General features: G+C 46.2%; 2 protein-coding genes across 34 annotated transcripts in view; one reads left to right on the top strand and one right to left on the bottom strand.

Annotated features, from left to right (window-relative positions):
* The window catches only part of COL6A3 (collagen type VI alpha 3 chain), a 60,937-nt gene extending 35,970 nt beyond the window's left edge, over positions 1 to 24,967 (bottom strand). Inside the window, exons 1-7 of the mRNA XM_051791131.1 lie at positions 24,783 to 24,967; positions 16,771 to 16,919; positions 15,229 to 15,846; positions 10,874 to 11,476; positions 6,264 to 6,866; positions 2,932 to 3,531; positions 1,055 to 1,621 (exon numbers count right to left, since the gene is read on the bottom strand). Coding sequence (XP_051647091.1) covers positions 1,055 to 1,621; positions 2,932 to 3,531; positions 6,264 to 6,866; positions 10,874 to 11,476; positions 15,229 to 15,846; positions 16,771 to 16,858 — 3,079 coding nt within the window. The 5' untranslated portion in view covers positions 16,859 to 16,919; positions 24,783 to 24,967. The remainder of the gene's footprint in view (positions 1 to 1,054; positions 1,622 to 2,931; positions 3,532 to 6,263; positions 6,867 to 10,873; positions 11,477 to 15,228; positions 15,847 to 16,770; positions 16,920 to 24,782) is intronic.
* LOC127472609 (uncharacterized) overlaps positions 1 to 25,611 on the top strand; it is a 177,550-nt gene that overhangs the window by 113,645 nt on the left and 38,294 nt on the right. The window lies entirely within an intron of this gene.

Raw genomic sequence — 25,611 nt, 5'->3', positions numbered from 1 at the left:
GGGAGCGAGCTGACATCTGTATCCTTCTCGAGTTCAAGGAGATGTAAAAGGCTTAAACTGTGACTAAGGAGGTAGAAGTTTGACATTAAGGGAAAATGTTTATTGATATAGATCAACGGGATTGAACAGATTGATTATGGAGGCTGGGAAATCTCCACCAGAGGGTTTCCGGAACAGATTAGACCAATGTCAGTTGGTTCTGGACAAGAAGATCCTGTTGGGAGCAAGGGCATGTAGCAGATGGCACTTTGAGGTCCCTTCCAGGCCTATTTCTTTTTTATGTTTCTATGATTCTAAGTCCATCTGCTCAGGACTTTTATGAAGAGATGATGTGGATGTTATTACACTTTCCCTTGTCTCCACCCTCTATTCGAAGACAGGGTAATGCTCAAATTAGGGCTGCCTCAGGAAATCACACAGCTCTACATTCATAATTTCCAGCACCACAGACTGAATTTATAATTATGGCAGTGTGATCCTCTTTATGATTCTTTTTTTAATATTCTTCAATTAATCCATCTCATCTACTGAGCTTCAACCATAATAGAGTCGAGAGCATCTAATTTATTGGTGTATAGGAACAAAATCTAGAAACTGCCATCGTATCCTGTAAGAAACAACAGAGCAAGAGTGAATCCAGTGCTCTGCAGTGCTCCTTACACACTACCACTCCTCCAGAAAAGGGAGGATGGAAAAAGAAATCAAGACAAGCCTGTATCTGCTTCTTCTAGCCCTTGACCAGCACTGCACATCAATTACCGCACTGTCTCTGAGGCAATGACTCCTTCTTATTTCAGGTTTGTACCCACGTAACAGCACCAACTGCAGCTCTTCCAGCTGAACAAAAGGCCTTTTCCTTACTTATCTTTAAAATTCAATTTGAACTTTAATACTTTGCTGGATCAGGGTCTGAGGAGAGGAAAATCTAAGTGCAATAGCAGTTTCTACATAATTGTTTCAAACACCACCAGACCCAAGTGCCTCAGTTGCCAATTGAGATGGGGCAGGTAAGTAATTTCTTTTAGCTTCTTGGAAACCCCAGGGCTCCCTATACCTGTTGGCTGAAGCTGGACAGTTTTCAACAGGTTCACTACGTTTGGCTGAAACTCTGAAATCCGAGACAGGGACTCGACGTTCACAATGAATTGAGGGGCAGAAACGATCCTTTCCAGCTCTACAAGGTCGGCATTTTTGGCTTTGATAGCAAAGCTCACAACTCCAGCTTGCTTCAGAACATCTGATGGTTCCTCCACATCATCAGTTGATCTCCCAGCAGCGAGGAGGACCAAAAACTGAGGAACCCCTTCTTCGATCCTGCTTCCAGCTTCCTTGACGAACAGCCTCCTTATAGTTTCATCAAGTGCAGCTCCAATGTTCAGTTGTTTCCCAGTTTTAATCTTCATCCTTTTCACTTTGAGAAGCATATCTTGCTTAGACGTGTATTCAGCAAAGTCAAATTCAACTTGGATGGTGTCACTGAATTGAGCTACTGCTACTCGTGTGGCATCAGCACCCACGTTCAGGTCAGAAATGACTTTGTGTACAAAATCCCGGACGGCAGGAAAGCTACCCAAGAGGTTGGCTGAGCCATCAATCAGGAATAAAATATCTTTCTTGCTTTCTAGAATAAATTCACAAATGAAAAGAGGGGGAAAAGAGATATGAAGGCATTTTTCTCCTTACACATCAACCTAGAAACTTCTCTACAAGTCAGCTGGGTTTCAATCTTTCAATATTCTCATTTACCAAAGTATTCCAAGTCTACAGGATTAAACAGCCCCTTTGACTTATTTATCTGAGGAAGAAAGTTAAGCAAGAACACCCCTATCCTAAGATCCAATAAATTCAGGCACCAGACAGACATACCACATATTGTATCACATCAGATCATGTCATAAATTGGCTGATCCAGTGATGTTTAAGGTCTAGCAATATGTCAATAATACAAGCATGAAGTAAAACAGTAGTGTCGGGGGTTTTTTTTCTATTTAAAAGCTCAGTAGACAACAAATAGAGATTAGTTCATACACACATACACAAAGCATTTTCTCTATCTTCTCCCATTTGCATCACAAGGAACATCTAAAGCCATAGGTGAGTTATGACTTTCAGAGGAGAAAAAAACTTTTACCTGTTTCCATCTGATGCCCTTTTAATCTCATTGAATACCCAAGATAAACCCAAGCATCTCGTATCTGTGTGTCTTAACATCTTTCATAATAATCTTGATGGTCTTTCCATAATAACCAATCGTGGTTGTTCTTATGTCTTCATAAGCACACAGCCACAATAATGGAATTAGTGAGAAAATACCTGTTTAAAAAGGGTTAAACCTGCCAACAGCTTTTGGGTTTAAAGTTGGAGGATAACTTTGAACATAGGGAGTCAAATCCAGCCTCTGTAACAGCCTGGTAACATCACTTTGACCAAGTGGTTCTGGGAATGGATTTGGCCTCCTGTACCTGTACCTCTGCTCCTCTGTGCTTTTGGTGTGACTTTAACCTTTCCACACCAGTCCTTGTGGCCAAAAGCTCGTGCTCCCATTGCCTGATTTAGTGCACGTAATGCATTTACAGGTTGTGGCACTATTATGGCAACAGAAAGGGAGCACCTGAGGCAGTGGCTGGTGGGCATAGACTCACTCGGATCCTCCTTTGGTCCTGACCTACCAAAAAGCACAAAACTGTGCTTTTAAAGCATGGTAGCAGTGACTTGAGCAAAATGAAGAGCTGCCAGTGTCAAGCCATGTATTCATAGACTCATAGAATGGTTTAGGTTGGAAGGGACCTTAAAGATCACCTAGTTAAGCACAGCCATAACCACTTTGATGACTCAGGGCTTGGACAGATGTCAAAGTGTATATTTGAAAGAAGAAATTAACTTAAACAAGAATAATTTAATGCAGTCAACATGAAGGAAGGTAGGTATTACCTGTTGGGGCGAGTGGAACCTCTTCCACACCTCCACTAACATATGTTGTTATAGGTTTATTTAATTCCTGGGGTAAAGCTGGCAGACCACTGAAATCATCCATAAAATACACCATTCTTGGATTAAAGGCAATCTGTTCAAGCTCTGCCTTATCCGCACTCCTAATGCCAACAGCAAAAGTCAGCACTCCGGCTCGAGCTAATTCATTGGAAACTTGCAAGAAGGGATCTGCAGACCTCCCTGCCGTCACCAGGACTAGGACCTGTGGCACTTGTTCATTTATCCTGCTCCCACCAGCTTCCGTGAAGTGGTTCGAAAGCACAAAGTTCAGTGCAGAGCCAGTGTTCAGCACTGACCCCCCCTTGGGCCTCAGCTGCCCCATACGTTGAATTATGTCTGATTTGGTTTGGTAGGAGTATAGGGAAAACTCGGTTTGGGGAGTGTCGCTAAATTGCACTAAGCCAACTCGGATTTTGTCACTGCCGACATCAAGGTCGTTAACTAGGGTGGCAACAAAGTCCCGCACAAAGGGGAAGTTGGCATTTCCGACGTTGAGTGATCCATCCAAAAGAAAGATGATATCCCTTTTGGTTACTTGAACTGCAGTAGAGCACAGAAAACAACATGAGACATCACAGAAAACAAAAACGGAAATTTCTTTTCATGTGTGCATGCAGCATACGCCGTACACGCATGTAAACCTGGTTAGGACAGAGAGAGAGGAGCAAGGGTGTGATCAGCACAGAGGAAACGAGGACCTTGATGGAAATGACTGAATGGGGCAGGGAAGGATTCTAACTCGTACTGAAAACTCTTCTGAATGTCGGGTTTATCAACAGCCTCTCCCGTGGCAGATATTTCCAATGGCCGCTGATGCCAGAGCTGTGTGCTCTGGGGCAGAGCCTTAACCAGCAGAAAGCAGTTTGGTTGATTCTGGTGGAGCAACATCAAATTATGCCTACAGACACCTTGCTCATCTGCAAGTCACCACACATAGACCTGGGGCTTCCCAGCAAAGCTTTAGGGAATTATATGGCTTTCTGGCACCAGTGCTAGCACCCTCTTATTGAGCATTCCACAGGGATACTCCCATGCATCCCTAGAGGTGGAGAGATAGGTCCTGCCCCTCAGTGACTTCCACAGTCCTGCAGTGGCTGGCCTGTGGGGCAGAGTTAGGCTCCACCTGCATGGGGAAACACTTCTGCCAAGTAGCCAAACTGGTTGGTGTTTTGAGTGGGTATTAAAAATAACTTTTGCCAAGGCTCAGAGAAGCCGGTTCAGATGACACTGCAGTGGCTGCCTGAGGACATCTGCCTTCTGACCTCTGCATTTAATGCACTTTAATGTTGGCAGTTACAGACATCCATTTGTGGGCTGGTGAAGGAGGAGAAATTTCCCACTTTGGGCAGTAACCAGCCAGTTCTCGGTTTGTTTTTAGGGTTAAATCCTTCCTGGGCTGTATCTCTGGCATCTGTGCCCTAGCACACAGATCTACACCCCAAGAAACCACAGGATTATCACCCTGTGCTTTTTTTGCTCTAAACACATCATGTCTAGATCACAGACCAAACCACCAAAATTTTAAACAAGATCTCATAGAACTGATAACTCATCTAATTCATCCCTCCTGGATGCCTTCCTCCAAAGAGTTATTCAAAATTTATTTATGCCAATTGCTAATTCTGCCCATTATCTTTCTATTTAAAGTGTTTATGACTATATTCATCCATCTCTCTAGCTTACCTTGTCCCTGTAAGCATGCTGTCCTGTATATAAAATACATAAATACTGACATATTGAAAACAAAAGGGGAAAAAACCCAACAGTTTACAATACAGGAACTGTTCTCAGACTTTACAGATTGTCTTGGTTTCCTGTATTTTTAATTTTTCCCAGAAAAGTGCCATTCAAGGCTCAGGGTGAGACAATATCCAGTTAAAATGGAAGTGCCCAGTGTCAAAATCAGTTTTCTTACTGCTATTAATAATTTAAAGGAGTAGGATCTGATCCCTTGCTTATTATGTATGTGAATAGCTGTGAGAACAGTAGAACAAAAAGACTGGAAAAAAGAGAAGCTGCACAAAAATGAGCTTTGAACAGGGAAATATAGGAACATTTTTAATTTACATTGAAAAATAAAAATGCAAGATTTGGTATATAGCCATGCAAAACTGTATTAGCAGGAAACACACTCTGAAACAAAGCTTATTAAATGATAAGTCCTGTGATATTCATCTTAATTAAGGACAAGTATTGGTAAACTGATTTCAAAATGTCTGCTCTGTATGTAGATCAGCCATAGGCTTTAATTCTTTATGGGCTCTTTCCAAACATTCCATTTCTTTTGCACTTGGTTTATAATTTTAAATTACTTTATAAAGTAGAAAAAATATGGACATGGTTCAACAGCCACTAAGCCAACGGGAACCTCACTATTGACCTTACTGGGAGCTGGAAGAAGTCCTGGTTTTTTAATGCCATGAGACAGGAATGCAAGGTTCAAATCTGATCTAGTGCAGCATGGGTTCAACCTCAAGCTTCTCTACGGGGAAGAAATCCTGAGAAATTTGGTATAAAATCTCTCTGCACCCAGAACATCTCTTGAAGTGCAGGGGAGACTCCCTCAAAAGACACGACCCTAGCAGTTGGATTGCTTCCAAAGTCTACTGGTGTCAATGGCAAGACCAACTAAAAAGAACCCACTGGCTCCACGAGGCTTTGGATCATCTTCTAAACAGACTAAATGAAAAACAACACTGCAACATTCTCAATTACACCTCTTAGGGCTTGAGCTTAGTAAATGATAAGGAAACTGTAAATATGTTCTTAAAGGGTGAGTCTCAGTCCAACAGCATCAGGGTAGCTTTCTCTGGACATCTCCAAGAACAAATGGGCTTATGTTCTTCACACTCCAAAGAAACTTTTATGTTCCTGAGCAAATACCCACCACCAATGATTCTCACACTGAGGAGAGATTTTAACATTCCCCATGTGTCCCATTAATAGGTTACACAAACCCTAAGTGAGGGCAAAAGCCTCTGTTGAACAATTTTGGTACCTAACTAGTAAAGCACATCTTCCACATCCAGGCCTTGGTGACAAACATGAAACAGGACAAAAATCTTCAGGAAGGGGTGATAAAGCTGTAACAACAACCACACTACCAAGTTCACCAACCTGTTCATGCACTTACTAAACAAAGAGACAACATTTAACCATGCTGGAACATGTGTTTGATGCTTTTTTTCCCCCATTATCTCCACATGGCATAGAATAAGAGTAGACAAACGTAAAAACCATATTTCCTTAATTAGAAAAAGGCAATTAATTACCTGAGGGTGGTTCTTGGACAATCAGTCCTCCTGAGAGTGTCCGGATAGGCGACAGCACCTGAGGTAGAATGGCTTGCATGAACTGAAGGCGGAAGTCCTCTGGGTTGAACACAAAATCTCTCTCGTGGGCAATTTCTTGAAGTTCTGCCAGGTCGGCGTTTCTCGACCCCACAGCGAGGGTCACTATCCGGTTCCTTTTCATCTCTGCTGCCGCTTGGTCAACAGCATCCCTGGACTTACCCCCAGTGATGAGCACCAGCATGGGGAGCACCCCCTCCTCCACCCTGCACCCAGCAGCACTGGTGAAGAAGTTGGTCCTCACGAAGTCCAGCGCTGAGCCAGTGTTGAGTGTCGTGCCACCCATGAGCTTCATCCTCCTCACATTAGTCATCACATCCTTTCTGGTCTGGTGGGTGTTAAAATAGAACTCTGGCTTCACCGTGTCTGCGTACTGCGCCACCGCCACTTGGATCAGGTCGGGTCCAACCTCCAGCCTCTGGACAATTTTGGCAACGAAATCACGAATTGCGTTAAAGGGGGCAGCCCCCAGAGCAGTTGAGCCATCTATCAGGAAGACTATATCCTTCTTGTTCACTTCAATAACTGCAAGTAACACATGAACATCACGTTAGCAGAAGTCTTCACCACACTCAGCATCATTTCTATATCAACAGTGCAGCAATGTTTAGAACTTCTTGTTGGCTTGAGGTACTGTTAAAAGGGTCTTGCTTTCAAAACATAATTGCTTTTTAGGTTCTAACAGAGGGCTAATAATAACTTTGAATGTTTCCCCTTTCTAAAACACAGAAAAGCTGAAGAGTGGCAAAAATGTTGTTGTTTACACACTTTAATATTAAAATGTCTGTACATGTCAAAGCAAAGGATGAAAGTCAAACAGTGAAGAGAAATCTTGGCATTTAGCTGGCACAGGAGATAAAATAAGCAGCTGATGCTCCCTCCATCTGCAGTGAAACCATTTGAATCATGCTTCAGCATCTCAAAAGGATTAGTTCCAAAGACCAATGACACGAGTAAAGAACGGTCTCCATTTAACATACCTGATTTCGGGTCTTCAAATCCTACATTTTATTCCTTATCTAACAAAAACAAGTTAGGATTTTTCTTGGCACAGCTAGCCCAATCATGGAAGACCATTCCAGTGCCCTGGCTAAGTTTGAAGGAGGATAATTAGGGAGGAAAAAACCCCTGTTGTGCAGCATTAGAACCAAAGCATCATCATATTTAACACAGTAAATATATTTTAAAAAAGGTAAATATTAGCAAGACCAATATCATTATGATAACAGCATTCTACATGATCATCAGGGGCCTAATCTTAATACCATCTTTTAGATGACCCCACTCACGTCATCATGTCCCTGATTTCATGCCATTGATGTTAAAGACGAAACCCTGTGCTGCTTCCAAGTTATGCTGAGTACTGTGACTCATTGTGTTATGGACTTGGGGGGTCCTTAAATCACCTACCCACCTAAGAGCTCCTGAGATGGAGTCAATACTCAAGGAGGCAGGTCCATCACCTCCCAGGCTCACTGCTATGACCAGTACAGAGCCTGGGGGAGGAGGAGACCTGGCATGTTTGGGACCTCACAGCCCTCAGGGCAAGCGGTAGCAAACACTGCCTTGCCCTGCCTGGATGTAGAAGGGCAGCCCCTCAGCCTGTCAGGGCTCCACTGCCTGGAGGCTGTTTACTTTGGATTTCAGCAGAGAACAAAGCTTTGGCTTCCGTCCTCCTTGGCCACCCACCAGCTGGCCACGGACAGCAGTGCTCCCAAAGGCTGGTGGCTGTCAGGTTTCTCAGTAGGGGTGAGTGCCTGAGGCTGGGCTACCCCAAGGAGTGATTTAGAGCTGGCATGACCCCTGTGATTCGGCTGCCCCTCTGCCCTCAGACCCCGAGAGACCTGCCTCCACCAGCAAGCCTGAGCCTTTGCAAAAGCCTCTCCCAGAGTCGTGCTGGAAAGAGTTTCATTAAGGACCAATTATCAAAAAATGAAGTTTAAAATTGCCCACCGTGGTGCTGTCAGACACAAAATGATAAGAACAAGCCTGAAGTGATTGTGGTGGTGCCCTTCCTGAGCCACAGCCTCATGTGAGTTGTCAGTGAGCTGCATTTGGCTGCCCAGGCTGTCAGAACAGAGCTACTCACAAAGCAATGAGCATTTGTTTCTATGATCCCTTTCCCAGAGCCGTGACTTCCGACATTCATCCCTCCAGCCAGGTTTTTTTCCTCATCAGTTACTCCAAGGAGGAGAGGGCTGAAAACAGGAAACTTTTCAAATTGATAACAAGGGTCGAAATCTCTGCTTTGCATCACCCAGAAGAGAGTCCAAAGCATGTCCTTAGCTTGTCAGCAGCTAGAAACCCAAAAATGGAGAACCTGGAAGCTTTTGACTTTATATAGAGGTTTGGGGAAAACATCAAAGGGGCTTTAGAAAGATCTGGGAGGCCAGGAAGGAAGAGCTCCCTCCACTACTCATTCCTCTTGCAGGTCTCAAATCCTGCACTGTGATTCCTTAGAGGAATGCAAGAACCAAAACCAAAACCCAGAGGAAGAAACAACATATGATGTTAATGTCAGTGGATACAATTAGAGCAAAAGCCTTTAAGCAAGGCTGTACACATCTCCTAGTGTTTAATCCAAAGCTCTGTAAAGCTGATGGCAAGTCTCCCAAGAATTTCAAAGGATTTGGGATCAAAGCATTGCATCTGTGACTCCAAAAGCTGGGAATGTAAGAGGGTGTCAGCATCAAAGCCAGCCCTGCATAGTTCCCCCCTCACTGTCATCTCAGCTACCTTTGGTGAAGCACCTCATCTAATTTAATCATCCAGGCTCCCCCAGTAGTTGAAGGATGGAGGAGAAGAGAGGCAGAAAGTCACTTTGAGGTACCCATTTATCCCAGGAGGATGAGTGTACAGCCAGAGAGCTTAAGTGAAGCGAGGTGACTTTAGTATTTCACAGGAACATGTGGCACCCCAATGGGTTTGGCACCCACTTCAGGCTGTGGCGTCCCCCAAACCAGTGTTTTACACTCCAGGTTTCCAAGATGCTGATGCAAACCAAGCAGAGCAGTCAAAATTGATTTCCATGGTTGCTAGAGATAGGAGATTCCCTAAAGCTCCTTTGAAAATAGCAACTCCTCCATTTAGCATATCCATCTCTATGTAATTGCACGAGCCAGTGCTGCTGTAGCACCTCCCACGAATGAGCTGGCATTCTCAGGGAGAAATAGGCAAGTGCAGATGAAACCAAATGTACCCACATTTTTAATCTCACCATTCAAACTGTTAAAAATCAGAGGGGAGGAAAGAGAGGTTTGCAGGGGTCCTGGCGTGCACATTTTAGCTAGACATGCTGACTTCATCTTACTTAGCTAAATATGGTGCTTGTAGGATGCTACAAGAAAAAGCTCTTTATGTTCTTTCCTGGAATAATCAAGCCAAGGTCATAAAATGATCTTTTAGGCAAATTCCTCCCTTTGATTTGAGCCATGGGACAGCAATCATGTTTAGACATAGATCAGTGAAGACATCTGGAATGCAGTTTTATATGTCAACATACATCATGAGGAACAGTGTGTACAGAACTCCAGACTGGCAACGGGATCCCAAAAGTGTTGTTTGCATTAAGCATCCTGTTAATGAAGTGCAGAAACTCCAGTCTGGCCCTTTCCAAGGGCCTCTGAAATATGACATACTGTGTCTTTCATAAAACCTCTCTATCAGTGAATTTAAATTAGTCTTAAGCCCAGAAGGTGAGAAACTCATAATCACCTACTTGCTCAGTAAATCCAGGTATTCTTTATTCTACTGCACCCAACCTAATGCTAGTCCAGAAATAATATCAATGGGGTTTAAGGGTGACAAAGTGACCTAAGTGGAACATTGACACCTGCATTTTGATGTCCCGTGGCCTTGTGGAAAGCTGTAAACTTTCTCAGTTAATGGATCAAAGGGAAATGTATGTTAGCCAGGTAGAGACTGCAGTTCAGAAGCACTAAGGGCTGCTTGCCTTTTGACAAAGTTAACAACGCAGGAATTTCACCCTTTTCCCAAGGACAGCCCACAGCTCCCATGAGGTACGGAATTTTACTGTTTTAGCAAGCTGATAACTTCAACGCTGGTAAACAGGGATCCACTAACATCCCTGTTAGCTTCCCCAGCCACATTTTATTCTCGTGACACTTTCAACTGACATACAATGTAAGATCACATGACATAAATGTTTCACAGTTGACATTGCTGCAGTGTTTATTCCCGTGGTGTTTAGATACCCCAATAAGGATTATATGAGTCTTTTTATACTCTTTTTTATACTCCGTTTCTGTCCTTTTAAAACACCATTTCATGTGATTTATTGCAACAAAACCTCATGGTTTTTGAAAGATAACCCACTGGTCCAACGAGTTTCTGCACATTAGCCACAGGACTATTTGTCTTTCCCATGGTTTGTCCATAACCAGACCAGAGAGATGAATTGAAAAAAAAAAATTCTTTAGATAATTAAAGAGCTAAATATGTTTGCAAAGTGTGCAAAAGCTCATTCATTCATCGATTCACGGAAATGCAATGGTCTAGAAAGACATACATACCTTCAGTCACAATGGTTGGGGCCGCTAACAAAATGAGTCTTTGGGCCACTCCAACAATGTTGGGCAGTAATAATTCTCGAAGAGCATCAAGGTTACGGATATCCAGGGCAGTATATGCGAAGCTTCCATCAGTAGCAATCTGCTGCAGCTCTGCACTGTCAGCATTCAGGACCCCAATGCTAAACGAAAACACACCAGCTTGCTTCACCGCTAACAAGCCCTCTCGGATATCATCACTAGACTCTCCACCACTTATCAGCACTAAAATCTGAGGCACTGCTTCCTCTATCCTGCTGCCTCCCGCCTGGGTAAAGAGGTTCTCCACCACAAACTCCAGTGCTGCACCGGTGTTCGCTTCCTCGCCACCGCGGAAGCCGAGTGCCTTCACGGCATCCAGAACATCCGCTTTTGTGGAGTAGCTGTTCAAAGCGAACTCGGTTCTGGGTTGATCACTATACTGCACCACCCCAATGTGTATCTGCTGAACTCCAACTCTGAGGCTTTCAATCAAATTTACAAGGAAATCACGTATGGCTTGAAAATTGACACTTCCGATGTTGTTTGATCCATCAATAAGGAAAATAAGGTCAGCAGATTCTTGAGCTTTAAAAAAAAGAAATGCAAAAGGTGAAAGCATTAAAATGGGTGATTACATGCGGTTGTACAGTGTTCTGACATGTTTCTTGGAAAACCAGTAAGAAACACAAAAATGAGAAAACAAAACACGTGATCACTGAGGAGGTGACGTTTGCCTCTTAGTTCTGCATTCTGATTGAATATGGGCTCCCAGCCCCTTCCCAGTAGCATCCACCACCCATCAAGAGAGGGCTTCAGTGGACACAACCTGAGCCAGTGGCTGTACTTACGCAGGGGTCAGCAGTGCTGGCACACAAGGAGAAAACTTGGCAAAATAAAAATTTGGGAAACCAAGATCCATTCCACCAGTACTGTCCAAATGTTTAGACAGAGCCACAAGAAAAAGGTGGATTTTGGTGGCAATTCACACCAAAGATGGCAGGTGAGGACAGTAATATTCACTGGGAGTTTTATCATCGCAGTCTCTTATTTTTTGGAAGCTAAACAGCCAGGATTTACTGGATTCATGGAACATTTCAGCCTCTCTGCCACAATTCTGCTCTTTTCTGGTTAAACACAGTGGCTGAATATGTTGGCTTCTCCCACCATGAAGGAGTATTATTTGAAATGCATTTGTTAGAAACAATTGAAAAGGTTTTGGTTGCTTTTCTTGTACTGTAACTCTTTGACCAGCTGCCAGCATCCAACCGGTGTTATTTGTCCAGCAAGGTGGACCCACACAATTCTCAACCCGGGCCGTGTAAAAATTGTCTCACTTTAAATATTATGCACAAGGATGGATTGATTATTGCTAGAGGAGTCTGGTCTGATATCTGGTCCTATGGACTCTGGATATTCAATCAAAGAATGCAGAATCAGGTTAAAAAAGGGTGATGAAATCAGTCATGACACAATTATCCAACTCTATTTGTTGTGACCATACCCAGACGATCACAAGCATTTGCTGAGAATATACACACACCAAACAAAGTTTGTATATGGCATGAACATGGTGCTGGGGGGGAGCATTTCTGTTGTGACACTTACCAAAGCAGACCCAAAATGCCCTGGTGTCTGCCCTTACTCCTTTTGCTCAACTAATTTTACCATCAACATCACCAAGAGCTGTATGCATGGAAAAAATAAGGGGTGAAGAACACCCCTAAAGCATGGTTGGATATTTCCATGCTATTGGATCTCCAGTCTTGTGAAGAACTCAAATTTCAGACTATTTGCAAATGAATGACAAGCAGCATTTAGAAATATCAATCAGCTCTCAACTTTTGAAAGCCAAAGGTGAAACCAGAGAAAAACTGACATGCAGTTTGGCAGGGCCAGGAATAAACCTCAGGTCTTTGCTATTAACCAGCAGTGCCAATAATTTATTTGTTTGTTTATTTATTGCCTGTTTGATCGTTCTTCTGTAAATGTTTTCATACGCTGCAATGCCCTCCAGAGATTCAAATAATGCTACAATTCCAGCAACAAGGACTCCAGGGCACCATCACTCCCCTGGGCCAGCTCAGTAGCCAGTGTTGGCTTGGAGAACTTCAACAGGGTTCAGCAAAGAGCTCCAGGATTTATTTCTCCCTGGAGACAAAATTTAGGGGTGCTTAGGTCTGTCTTTACTGTGCCATTATCAGTTGGGATGTACAGGTCCTACTTCATCATACAAATGAAAGGGAAATCTCAAAGTGGTTGTGCCCAGGGCTGCTTATCTCTTTTGAGGAGTAAGATTTCAGCCACTAATGGGAGCCATCACACCAGCTCCCACCAGAGAGAAAATAGATATGAAACAGATGTGTTGGATAATTTGTCATCACCGTAAAAAAACCTTGTATTTCAGTGCACATTTATGGAACAAGCCGGTGTGGAGAACAAATAAAAGCATGCTGGTTACACAGCTAAGCAAGGAGGGTCAGATGAGACAGACAGCTCAGCTTTAACAAATCCATCAGGGCAAACTTGGGGCTGACTGTTGTACTTACATGAGTCAGCTCTGGGGACTGCCACAGACCAACACTTTTGGTTCTCTCTACAGGAACCACTATGGGACTGGGATCTTATTACATTTCCACTTCCTCTTAGGGCTCATTTCTAACTTAACATCCATGGCACTTCTATGTGTGTTATTGCCACGTGGAGTTACCAGCTCAATAAATGACTTCTTGAACTCTTATGCAAACAGTTATTGGTACCATGCTTTTCAATCTACTGTCATCCAAGGTTTAGGACCTGTAACAACTTTTCCCATGTTTAGTGATACTCTGTGTATCACCCGTGGAAGTCACACGGGGGCAAAACTACAATAGTGGGATTTTTTAATTTTGTGTTATAGGATGGGAAGGAAATACTTGCAAAAAATATCTTTGAGTAGAAACAAACTTGGAAATTCATTATACACTCGAAGTAGGATTTTGGCTCTAATGCTTTTAAAGAAATGTCTGTGACTCCACACTGTGGGGTTACCTGCTGGCATGGCCCAGAGGAGGACAGCCAGCTGCCACAGACCAATTTCTTATTGATTTCAGAAAGGAATCACTGGGGTCCTTCATGGCGAAGACGCTCAACAGCCGCTGCAGTGCTGTCATCAGGTTGGGTGTAACATCCATTTTCCATGTACATTGGTATCATTTTCTTAGCATTGGTGAGCCTTTAGTCATCTTTCTGGGGCAGCTACTCCCCTGTGGCTTTCACGTGGCCTGGACAGTTGCCCTGTCAAGCGCTTTGCACAATAAAAACACACATGAGCACAGCCTTTTGGTGTTGCTCGGTGTCATGCAGAGATGGAGAGCACCCAGTGGGGCTGGCGTGAGGGTTAATAGGCAAGACAACACAGGGAGATTAATGTTACGCTGCCTCATCACGCTCCCGTTGCCTCACGTCACCCCACAAGCTATTGACCTTCAGATGGAGTCTCAGGAATAAAAAGAAAGGTTTGATCTCCAGGACTTCTGTTTTGAAACACAACAAAGCTGCTCAGAAGGCCCTTCCCATGCTGGAATTTCATAAACAGAGGAGGGACAGAGGGAGACTGTCTCATTTTTTTTCCATGAAAATTGGGCCCCTGTCTTGTGGTCAGTGCAGATCCGTTGGAGTCAACGTGGCCTGGAGGGAGGTTTCAGTTATGGGAAGGGTCCAGCACTGCAGCAGGTGGAAGCCAGTGCCTTGTAGAGAAGGCATTCCTGTGACTCTCCAACCACACACCTTCTCCAAGTGCATGAGGAGAGGGGTTAAGGGTCAGCTCAGGGTTGGGGCTTTCAGCAGAGAAGTTCTCCACCCAACTTCTTTTGCTGTCTTCAGCCAAGACTGTGACTTCCTGGAGTGGCACATTGCCTGTCTCCCCCCCACTACTGCAAGGTGACATCCTGCATGGTATCCCCGCAATCAGCAGGGACCTTACCGGTCTCCAGAGGGTTTTCAGTCAGGGTCACCATCAGGTCTGGTGTGTTCATCCCCTATTTCCCTGCCTTTGGTGTGAATAGCATGGGGCAATTTAGTAACTCTGCAGAGCTCCCTGCATTTGCATTTCCATACCATGGGGGCCAAAGGACGGGCACAACGTGCTGCTGCTCATCCAAGGACTCCTGTGCTAACTCCCAGCAGCTCTGGCAAGGATGCCAGCTTGGTCTGCAAACAACAGCACGCTCGGTGGTTACAAACACTGGGCCACGTGCTTCAAACCTTTATTTTTAAACCTCTGAACGTCCATCTCAGTCTTGCCCCTACAAAGGCTTCAAACAGCACAATGCCAGCAGATACCATCAGCCAGCCATTACCTGTGATGTCTTTAACCAGTCCTTTGGCCCCAGCCTTTTCTGGAGTCATGGATGAGCGGACACTTGCCACTAAGTCCCCAACTATGCCGTGGAGAGCAGTAAAATTCTCTAGGTTGAAACGGTGCGTATCGAAGCGTTCGCTCTCTACTTCCTTTAGCTGCCCTTCCACTGCATCCTGCACGCCGACCGCAAACATGTTTACACGGGCCGATTTAAGGACAGATGATGGCAGAGCCACATCATCCCGGGGCCGTCCGTCCGTTAACACTATAATAACCTGGGGGACGCCTTCACTGGCTCTGCTTCCAGCAGCTTTAGTGAGATGGTTCTCGATTAGGTACTCTAATCCTTTTCCAGGCTTGGTGCCTCCCCCCGCGTAAGACATGTTGGCAATATGGGACAGGACGTCTCGGGTAGACGGGTAGGTATTTAACTGGAACTCTGTGTGGGGGTTTCCGCTGAACTGGACCAGGGCAAAGCGGAAATCATTTCCTCCCACATCTAAAGCTTTTACAACATCATACAGAAACTCTCGAACAAGTTGGAAATGTTCCTTCCCAACGGTCCAGGAGGAATCCACTAGAAATATTATATCAGCCACGGCAACGGTTTTGACAGCTTTAAAAAAACAGATGGGGGTTTAGGATTTTCTACGATCAGCACAAGCACGTCTCCTCCACCTCCTCCTCCTCACCCAAACAACCAACAACCAACCAAGAGCCCCTTTCACACGGTGACAGTGAAGCTGAGCTTCCCCTCATCGCCCGCAGCAAAACGAGAAGCGCTGGAGAACAACCAGGCAGCCGCCAGCACCCTGTCACTGCAGTGCTGGGGGACAGGAGGGGACAGCATGCGACCTACCCTTCCCAGGGAGGGGGAGCTGAGGTGCTTCTCCCCTCCCCTCACAGGTTTGGACACCAGCCCTGAGCCAGACAAAGACGCTGGCAGCTCCACATGTGAATTTAGGCTCATTCTGTTTCTAGCTGCCCATGGTCTCCTGCACATTTTTTGCTGACTCAGGGCTTTGCAGGCTCTGTGGTGGTTCTCAGGGAAGGAAGGGCTCCTTGGTTTAAGCAGCCTGGGTGCTGGCATGAGTTTTCCATATTTTTCCTGCTGTGAACACCCCCCGCAGTGACACCAGCTCTGGTCCCAAAGGCACCAGCACCTCCTCTTAAAGCAGCCTCCCTGCAGGTCAGTGGCAGTGCTCCTCTCACTGCTAAAAGCCCTCCTACACATGCAAGGAGGGCAGAACAGCTCTGCCCACATGAAAACCCTCTCGGGGCCACCCTGGGTGCACACCCCACAGCTCAGTCCCCCGCAGAGCATCCTCAAAGGCACGGCACGGGCCAGCGACATGCTCGGGAGGGCACCGTGCGCACTGGCAAGGTCTGGGTCCCCAGGGACCCTCAGCGAGGTGGGAGCTGCGGAGCAGAAGGTCATCAATCCACGACATACCATCGACATGCATGTTAAGAAACAAACAGGGTGAGCTAGTGGCTCGTTTGTACAGGGTCAAAGTCAGGGGAAGCAGTCTGGTCTTACCTGCCTGCTGCTGGGCACGAACCGAGCAAAATCCTGGGAGCAGGAGACAAAACATTGCCACAAAGGGCAAATGTCGGTGTTTCCTCATTTTGGTCTTTTATCTGAGCTTTTCTTTTATTCTCTTTGTTTCGAAGCACCCAGTGTGAGACCTAAGGGAGAAAAACAGGGAGAGTGAGAAACAGCAGCAGTGCTGGCCAGGCACGGATGAGGCATGAGATAGAAAAGCCGAAACCATGTGGTTTTAAAAGGTTTTTGTGGCATTTTGGCAGGAAAGAAAATATTTTACTGCTGGACAGTCTACTTCGTAGCAAGCTGCCCTTTGCAAGAGGAATCCTCACTCACATAATTGACATTTAATCACCCCTGTGGACTGAGATGACTTTCCTCTTGCCTGTGCTGTCCCAGGTAATACCCAATACACAGGAAATTGCTGAGCCTACATTTCTACCATCAAAATATGTCATTGCCTCTCACCTGCCCTCCTCACCCGTGGATGACCAGCTGAAACATCTTGGCCAAGAGGTTCCCTCTTGCTGTTGCCATTTCTTATTTTATTTTTTCTAAACACCACAGTAATTGCCCTGAACCTCTCGCTTAGCCTCAGCTCACCTTTTCAGCTGTCCCAAATGTACAAATGGAAATTTAAATACTCCAGACCCAACTGAACCACATGATCTGGCTGTACAGCAAAAAGGCCTTGGACTCCCCCAGGCTCACAGCCCCAGTGGTGGAATAGCCTGTGCTGGCTGATCATATTTTGGAAAGGCCCCAGGAATAATATTTTATCTCTTGGAGCCAAAAATATAATTTAAGCAAGTTTGTTATCTGTGATCCACCTGGCAAGCCTTCTGAAACAATGTCTCTGTCAGGAAAGCCGTGTTTCTGTAGTCATGGAGATGACCAATTTATTATTTAATCTTCATTTCCAAGCATACGGAGTAGAAACCAGCAAGGCTTGCTTAACTGAGAAAATATCCTCCCAAAAGGGAACACAGTGATTTAATACTTTTCATTCCACAAAAGGAGCTCAATTACTCAAATCAGCCAAAAGTGACTCAAATACATCAAACTGTTAACCAGGTCATCATCATAGAAAAAAAAAAAAAAGGTAATTCAATTTTCTTAATACCATCCTTGCCAATTCCATCAATCCAGGGAGTTATGACCAATACAAGAGCCTCAGAGGGCTAGGGGGAAGAGGAAAGCCATGGTAATTACACTGATGGCCATTGCTGGCATGGCTGGCAGTGGAACCAAGAGCTGGGAATTTGGAAAAATAAGCAGCTAATCCCACTTTCATTGAAGAAACACTCCTCAGGGCTATCATAGGGCAGGTTAGTGGAAGGGAGGGGACAACTTCCACCTGGTTTCCCAAAACCTGACTTGATCCTGACATTGGCATTTATGAGTTTGGAAAAAGCTCCCTTCTACCTTTCCCCCCACATTTGTGAATAATAATTATAATGATAATAATAACAACAGTAATGATGCCAGATGGAGAGACATTTGACAGGCACCCCGAGCCAGCAGTTAGCACACAATGTGAGTTAAGACACGGCAAGTCTTCCCTGTTATTGGCAATCCCTCAATCCACAGAGGCAGCTGCTGCAGCCCAGAGGTATCGCTGTCATTCACAAATAAATTAAAAAATCACATTTGTGAGCTGGCACTGGTCCATCCTCCTGGCTGTTCCACTCCAAGCCCAACCTCCCAATGCCTCCACTGGGAGCAAACCTGCTCTGCTGGACCGTTTCCCCGATGGACAGCTTGCTCTTGGAAAAACTAGTTTCACCCAAAGGGCACATGGAGAGGGAAAACCTCTGCTTCCCCATGGATGCAGGATTAGCCACGGGGTTTGACCCCTGAGCACACAAATACAGAAAGTTCTGTAGGTCCCAGAGCTGAGATTTGCAAAAAAGCACTGAGCTCATGACAACCACCCATTCGACCCCATTGGAGCATCTCCCCTCGGGGAAGAGGTTTAGGGAAGAGCTACATGTTTTTGGAGAGGGGCTTGCCTTGCAGCACCCATTGGGAGTGTGTAGAAGCCAAGAAGAGCTCTCAGGCACATGGTGGGATTGTTGGGGTGGCCCATGCAGGGCCAGGAGTTGGACTTCCATGATCTTTGTGGGTCCCTTCCAACTCAGGATATTCTACGATTCTGGGGTTCTAAGATAAGGGGCTAATGTGTGTGTCAGAGAGCAGGGTCTGACAGACCAATTTCCATGCCAAGTGTGTAATTTACCAATAAAACTGTGTAAGCTTTTGTGGACCCTCTGACTTTTGTCTTTCCTTTCAACCCTGAGCATCCAAGAATCTTGGGTGCTCCCTTCCCCTTTAGACTGGGATGCCACAGATTTAAAATGCTGCTAGCAATGAATGAAAAATACGAACTAAAATTCATGCAAAGGAAAAACAGCCCGTTAAAATAATGCATGCTGTCAAAGTGCTCATATTTCTTTTCCAGAACCTAGGAAGTTATGTTATCATCCTGTGTATTAGAATGCTGGCAGCCTATCCCAGCAACAGCTGGGGACGAGCAGAGCATCAGGATAAACCAGTGATAATTAATGTCTTGCCAGCCAACAAATGACAGGACTGAAGCAAACATTTGGGAGCTTTGGGGTTTTTGCACTGAGCAGCTGCACAGAGCCTGTTTACAGCCACGAAATGCAGCAGAAGGGAAAAGAGAAAGCCCCTGGTGCTACAAAATCCCCCCTGCCCATGGGATCCCCTGTGACCTTCCCACAGCCCATGGGCACCATGAGAGGAACCTGGGTAACACAGTGTACCAAACCAACACCCAGAGTCAGCTTTTATTTCTTCTCCCTGACTGGGAAATACAATGCCTTTCCCAAGCAATAATAAATTGGCCACTCTTTTTAATCACCTCCTTTCCCATTTTTGCCTTTAGGAGGCCTCCAGATCTATTTCCAGCTTTCTCAGTGACCTCCATCGTGGTCACATCATAGTCCTGTGAAAGCAGAGGGACTTGTTCATCAACAAGAGATGAGCTTCAGCATCATGCAAAGCCATCCATTCTTATGGCAGGTATTTGTTTTGCAACTTTATTCTCCTGGGTTTTTGGATTTTCAATATTATATCTCGAGTAAGGCGATTTGATGGTGGATTTGTTTCATTTTTTAAATGAAAAGTCCCTTGCAGTCCTGGGAGGGGGTGAAAGCTCTGGTGAAGCATTTGATATAAACACTGCAAACTGGAAAAATAAGCTGAAAAAACTGGCTGCTGAGTGTCTTTAGGAAAGGAAAGAGTTTTCCTGAACTGTTAAGAACTAGCACCAAAACGTGGGGAGCCAGTTTCTTCATGATTCATGTGCTAAAACACTAACTCCTTGTTAGACTTAAATAATCTGAAGGTTTATGTGTGTTTGGAGTTTATATAGTGTGTGTTGACCTCTTAATATTACAATATGTCCTCCATCAGAAGAAATACATCTGTTCCTAATAATGCTCTCAAAAAGCAATCATTTCTATCCCTGACACAACGAAGTGATTTCCTTAAATATTTTCCCCAGCAGCTATTTTTTGCATATTACATATTTCTCTGTGCATAAAATTCGACATTTTACATCTTTTTTTCCTTTATTTTCCCTCGAGGGAATGTTTCAAATTCACTTTCTAAGCAATCATCTGCTTGTGTATGTGGTTTTGCCTTTTTTTTTTTTCACTAGAGTATATTTAAAAGAGTGTAAAGCAGATGAGAAGACTTAGAAAGCAAAACATAAAAGGCAGGGAAAAATTACTGCAGCTGTTGCATACCACTTTGGTTCATTCTATCTGCCTCTGAGCTGGGCTGCCTGGCTTTGGGAAGGTGGGGAAGCATCTATGGGAATGTGATGTGTGTCATGCAGGGATATAGATAGGTGCAATAGCATGCAGAGGGAATAACTAATGCTGCAAAATCCCTCTTAAAACTGAATTCTCAGCTGGGCAGTGCTTCAGGCACTGATGTTATCTGTCATGCTGGACTCTTAAGAGAAAGCAATAAGCTGTCAGAGGGGTTTTCTGTCCCGGCATTTTGTAGTTTGATACTTTTTTTATTAAGGTTAAAGGGCTGAGGTGGACGGAACTGACTCTTGGCATGTGATAAGCAGGAAATCCAAAATCAGTGACTAATATTTTCATAAGGGCCTGGAGTGACAAGACAAGGGGGAATGGCTTCCCACTGCCAGAGGGCAGGGTTAGATGGGATATTGGCAAGAAATCCTTCCCTGGGAGGGTGGGGAGGCCCTGGTACAGGTTGCCCAGAGAAGCTGTGGCTGTTCCATCCCTGGGAGTGTCCAAGACCAGGTTGGACAGGGCTTGGAGCAGCCTGGGATAGTGGAAGATATCCCTGCCCATGGCAGAGGGCTGGAACGAGATGGTCTCTAAGGTCCAAACCATACTGACATTGTATTTGGGACATCTGTTCCCACTGTCTCCCCCTCCCAGTGACACATTCGTGCTGTGCAGAGCTGAGCAGCCTCTGGGAAAGGGCAGAGGACCCAAAGCAAGCATGGTAGGCAGAGCTATAACTGGTGTACTTTTCTGGGGGCAAATGGCCTGGGTTTGGGCTTGGTCTCGTGCAGCTTTGCCACCTGTCACAGCCAGGGATGCCTCACTGCCTCAAACCGTGGTACATGTGCTCCAGTTTTCCTGCCCAGCCCTAGAGCATACCCAAAGAATATATAGAGTAAAAACCTGAGAAACAATGTCATCTCTTAAATTCCTTGTGCACAGAGGGTGCATCATGTTGTACTGAGAGAAAGAGGTGAATTTGCAGCTGGGTCCCAACAGGTTTCCTGAAAGGAGATGAGGGAGGGCAAAGCATCATCCCAGAGATGGTGCAAGAGATGAGATGCTGTGAGCATCCTCCAGACCCCTCTGAAAGTCTGTCTCGTGGGATGTCAGAGTCAAAACCAAGTTGTTTCTGCTTTCATCTCAATTTGCTTTGGGGGGATCTCATCATCACCCTGTTTCCTAACCAAACTGCTTGGCCTCAAATCCCCTTGGCTTGCCTGTTCTCTGCTGCACCCACATCCATAGGAACTGGCAGTGAAGACAAGAGGCTGCTGTAAGCCTTGCCAGTGGCTTGAAAGTGAGTGCCAGCCACCCAGAACAGCTGTTTGCACCCCCAGCAGTGGGATATGCATCTGGTCACACTGTGGAGCAAGCAGGGAGGAGAAATGTGAACTCCTGATATGGAGCCTTAGAGGCACAGATGGCATGCTCCTCTCTTGCCTGGATAAATACCCTGTTAAATTTCTCTCAGCTGGGCAAATTGTTAGCCAAAAGCCACTCCTAGCAGTGATTTGGGCACATGTGAGGCTAAATGCCAGGATTTTTCCATGTGAAACAGCTGGGTTACCTTTCCAAGGGACATAAGTGTCCCATGCCTGGCTGCCTCTTCATCACAGAGCACTGAATCTCACCTGACTCCACAGCATTCAGGAGAAGCAAAACTACTTCTAGAGGCTCAGGATGAGCTTGAATAGGACAGATCCTGGATTTATTCATGGCTACAGGTGGAGCCATTTAAATCTGCATGGGCTCTTTTGAAGCATTTCCATGAAGGTTGCTGCCATGTGGCACTGGGAAGGTGAGGCTTGTTGGGCTCCTAGAAAGGTAGACTTGAATATTAAGAGCAAACAAGCCTGAAAGAGTGGAAAATTTTCCTGCTTTTGCAAACCTTGTGAGCTCCAATTCAGCAAAGTGACAGTGTTAGGCTGTGTTTATATCCTATCCAGGCTAGTTCCCTGGCTGTGTGGCTGTGTTTGATATGAATCATATACTCATTTTTGTCCTTCTAAGCATGCTGCTGGCTTAAAATCTAGTTGTTTTCTTCATCCTAAGGCTGAGACTAAAATAGAGTCGTTAATAAGGGGAAAGGGAGTATTTGCTAAAAAAGAAGAGGAAACTCCCTCAAAGATCAATGACTCTTTATGTATAGTAACTGAAGCCTCCCGGAGCCTCTCCACCCAAACAAATCGGCTGCTTAATGTGGAACACAGAGCACTTAAAAACGTGGAAAAAGTGATGGGCACGCGGAGGGGTAAGGCTGGCTGTGATTCACAGCAGAGACCAGGCACGCACTGCCACCCTCTGCCGTGCACGCCCAGCACAGGGACAGCCTCACCCCTGGAGATCCAGCGCATCCAGGCTGGGGGAACACAGTCCAAGACTGGCAAGGCTGTGCAGTTACCACAGTTTGTACTAATGGAAGGAATAAGATGTTCCCTTCCCTTCCCTCCTGTTCCTGGACAGGCACGTAGCAAAAGTAGAAGAGGAACTCCCCCCGCCTTTGACATGTGGGAGTAAAGCAGGGGCTGGTTTAGCTCACCCTGAAGTCAGGGCAAGTTAATGCATTTGAATGGAAAATGGTAGAGATGTTTGAAAAACCAGAAAGGGGGACTGGGAAGAGTGCTGGAAAATGGAAAGGGAATGAATGAATGAATGGCAATGTGGTGGCAACAAGCACAAAGCCCTCCACTCCTGTCCTAAAAATGCCATCACAGCCCTGGTCACAGTCAACCTCTCTGCAAAGAGCAGGACGGAATGAAGGTGTAAGTTTGGGGATGAAAAGTTTGTTTCCCTGAACTCTGATACCGGTGACTTAAGGGATGGTGCCAGGGAAGTGCAGAGTCTCTCCTCTGCCACTGCATTCCTACACGGCCTTGAAGGAATCCCCCAGCTCCCTGCAACAAACTCAGGCTGGAGACATCTGTCTGTCCTCCACAAACCTCCTAAACTGGGTAGTTGTGCCCCAGAGGCAGCACTGTGTAAGCACAGTAATCATCCGACCACAAGCACTGACTTTTTTTTTTCCCCTTAAACCAGTAAGTAATGGGGTAAAGCCAGAAGTTTGAAAAATGCAAGATTCCTCCCCTGAGAGCACAAATGAATCATCACAGCAACCAGAAATGAGCTGAGAGTTTCCCAGTACACCCACTGGAACCAGAGGCACTTTGGCTACCTCTGCTCCAGCCAGTTCTGGCCCCCGTTCTTGGTCAGGAAACCAGTTTGGCCACAACCATTTGTTGCTCCAGGCTCCAGTTGGGAAGGGAGGGCTTTGCTGAGCCCAGCGGGACGGTGGCAGGGTGTCTCCAGCATTAGTCAGAGCCGCCCCCTCAGCAAGAGCATTGCTGTGTCAAAGCCCCAGGGAGCCGAGGGCAACTGGGGCTAGGGGGCAGGAGGGCTGGGGAAGGCGGGAGGGAGTGTGGACGGGAGCTGTGGAGACAGGAGGTGACGGCAAGGCTGGAGAGCCCGTTCTCTCAGGGGAAAGGCTGTTTGGCTCATTTCCCTCTCTGGGGATGACCACAGGAGGATGAGGATTATTCTTGGAGCCACATGCTGGCCCACCCCAGAGCCATGGGGACATGCCAGGAAGCAGGACTCGAGTGGCACAGATGGGCTGACCAGCATCTCTGCCAGGCTCATCCTGCCTCACCTTGGGACAGGAGGGGTGAGGGTGGCTATCAAACACCCCCCGAGCCCTGGGAGCAGGAAAGAGGCACTGAGACACCACCTTAGCCGCACTCCTTGCAGGGTCCCATTCATGCTCCTTGTGCCTAAGCAGCTCCCCTAAATATTACAAGCCCTCCTTGGGGCACTGCTTCCCATGTCATCCTGCTCTGATCCCATCAGACTGCTGCTGCAGTGATTTCGAGGTATCAAAGGCAAAAACCATCCTGTAATAGCAGGGGAAGTACTCTGCTGAGTTCTTTCGAACGGATTCATTCACCTGCAGAGACAGGGACAGGAGCGTCCCTGTACAACTGCGGTGCATCGGCTCCGGGAGGAGACTCCCAGAGTAGTAAACTGGCAGAATCGCCCTCCCTCCCCGCGCACCTCCGCTCTTCCAACACTGATGCAAACCTGGGAATGGGTTTTGTCCAAAATTCCTTGAAAACTCCCCAAGTACTAACACCCCCCTGAGGAAGGGGGGAAATGGCACAGCAGCTGGCTGGGGCTATAGCCCAGGCTAAGGGCTCCCGCGCAGAAAGCAACACTTACCCCTGAGCAAACCTCCAAAAAAAGTTGCTTATTCCAGGATTTTCTGCTCCGAAGCGCCTCTCACCCTTGCTTCATGGCATGCGGTGCTGCTCAGCCTTGCCGGTGGCCGCCTGCCTCGCTCCGTGGGGTGCAGGCACCGGCGGGATGCGGGACGGGATGCGGGACGGGATGCGCTGGTCCCTCCGCGGCGGCTGCCGTGGGTCTGAGCGCGGCCGGGCCGGGGAGGCGGCGGGCGCGGCGCTGCCGGGGGGCCGGGCCAGCCGGCGCCGCAAATGGGATCCAGATGGTTGGTGCTGGCGTTCCTGGGGCTGAGGTCAGAGCTGCTCATCACACACATTCCCCACACAACCCCCCCCCGGCCGGCCTCGGGGGACGCCTTCGCACTGCGCGGCTTCCCCTTCCCGCGCTGGCCATGCGGCATCCAAAGTGCTTCCCCCTTATCTGTGAGAAGAAATGTATAAAAAAAGGGAAAAAAAAAAATAAAACAACAAAACAAAGGCCCTGTGGAATGGAAGGAGTCGATTAAACTATGCCTTTTGGTCAGGAAGGGCTGGGCTTGGATATTTGCAGGAGCCAGGACGTGCCAAGGACCATACTAAGTTATGAAGTGCCCTTCCGAGATGCTCGAGGCTGCGAGAAGCTCAGCCTCTTCCCCCGAACAGTCACGAGCATCTACACAGCGGGAGAGAGTCTCTTCGTACAGTTTCCTATTGAAATCTGCTGTTTCCTACTGAAAACAGCCGGAGTTTTTTACCTACCCAGATGCAGAGGAAGAAGTGGGGGATTTATGTTACAGCATAACTTATAAATAAAAGGTAATTCCTTAGCA

Source organism: Manacus candei, unplaced genomic scaffold, assembly GCF_025592945.1.
Source record: "Manacus candei isolate 608988 ecotype Guabito, Panama unplaced genomic scaffold, ASM2559294v1 h1tg000029l, whole genome shotgun sequence".
NCBI classification, from domain to species: domain Eukaryota; kingdom Metazoa; phylum Chordata; class Aves; order Passeriformes; family Pipridae; genus Manacus; species Manacus candei.
This window is presented reverse-complemented; position numbering and strand designations above follow the sequence as displayed.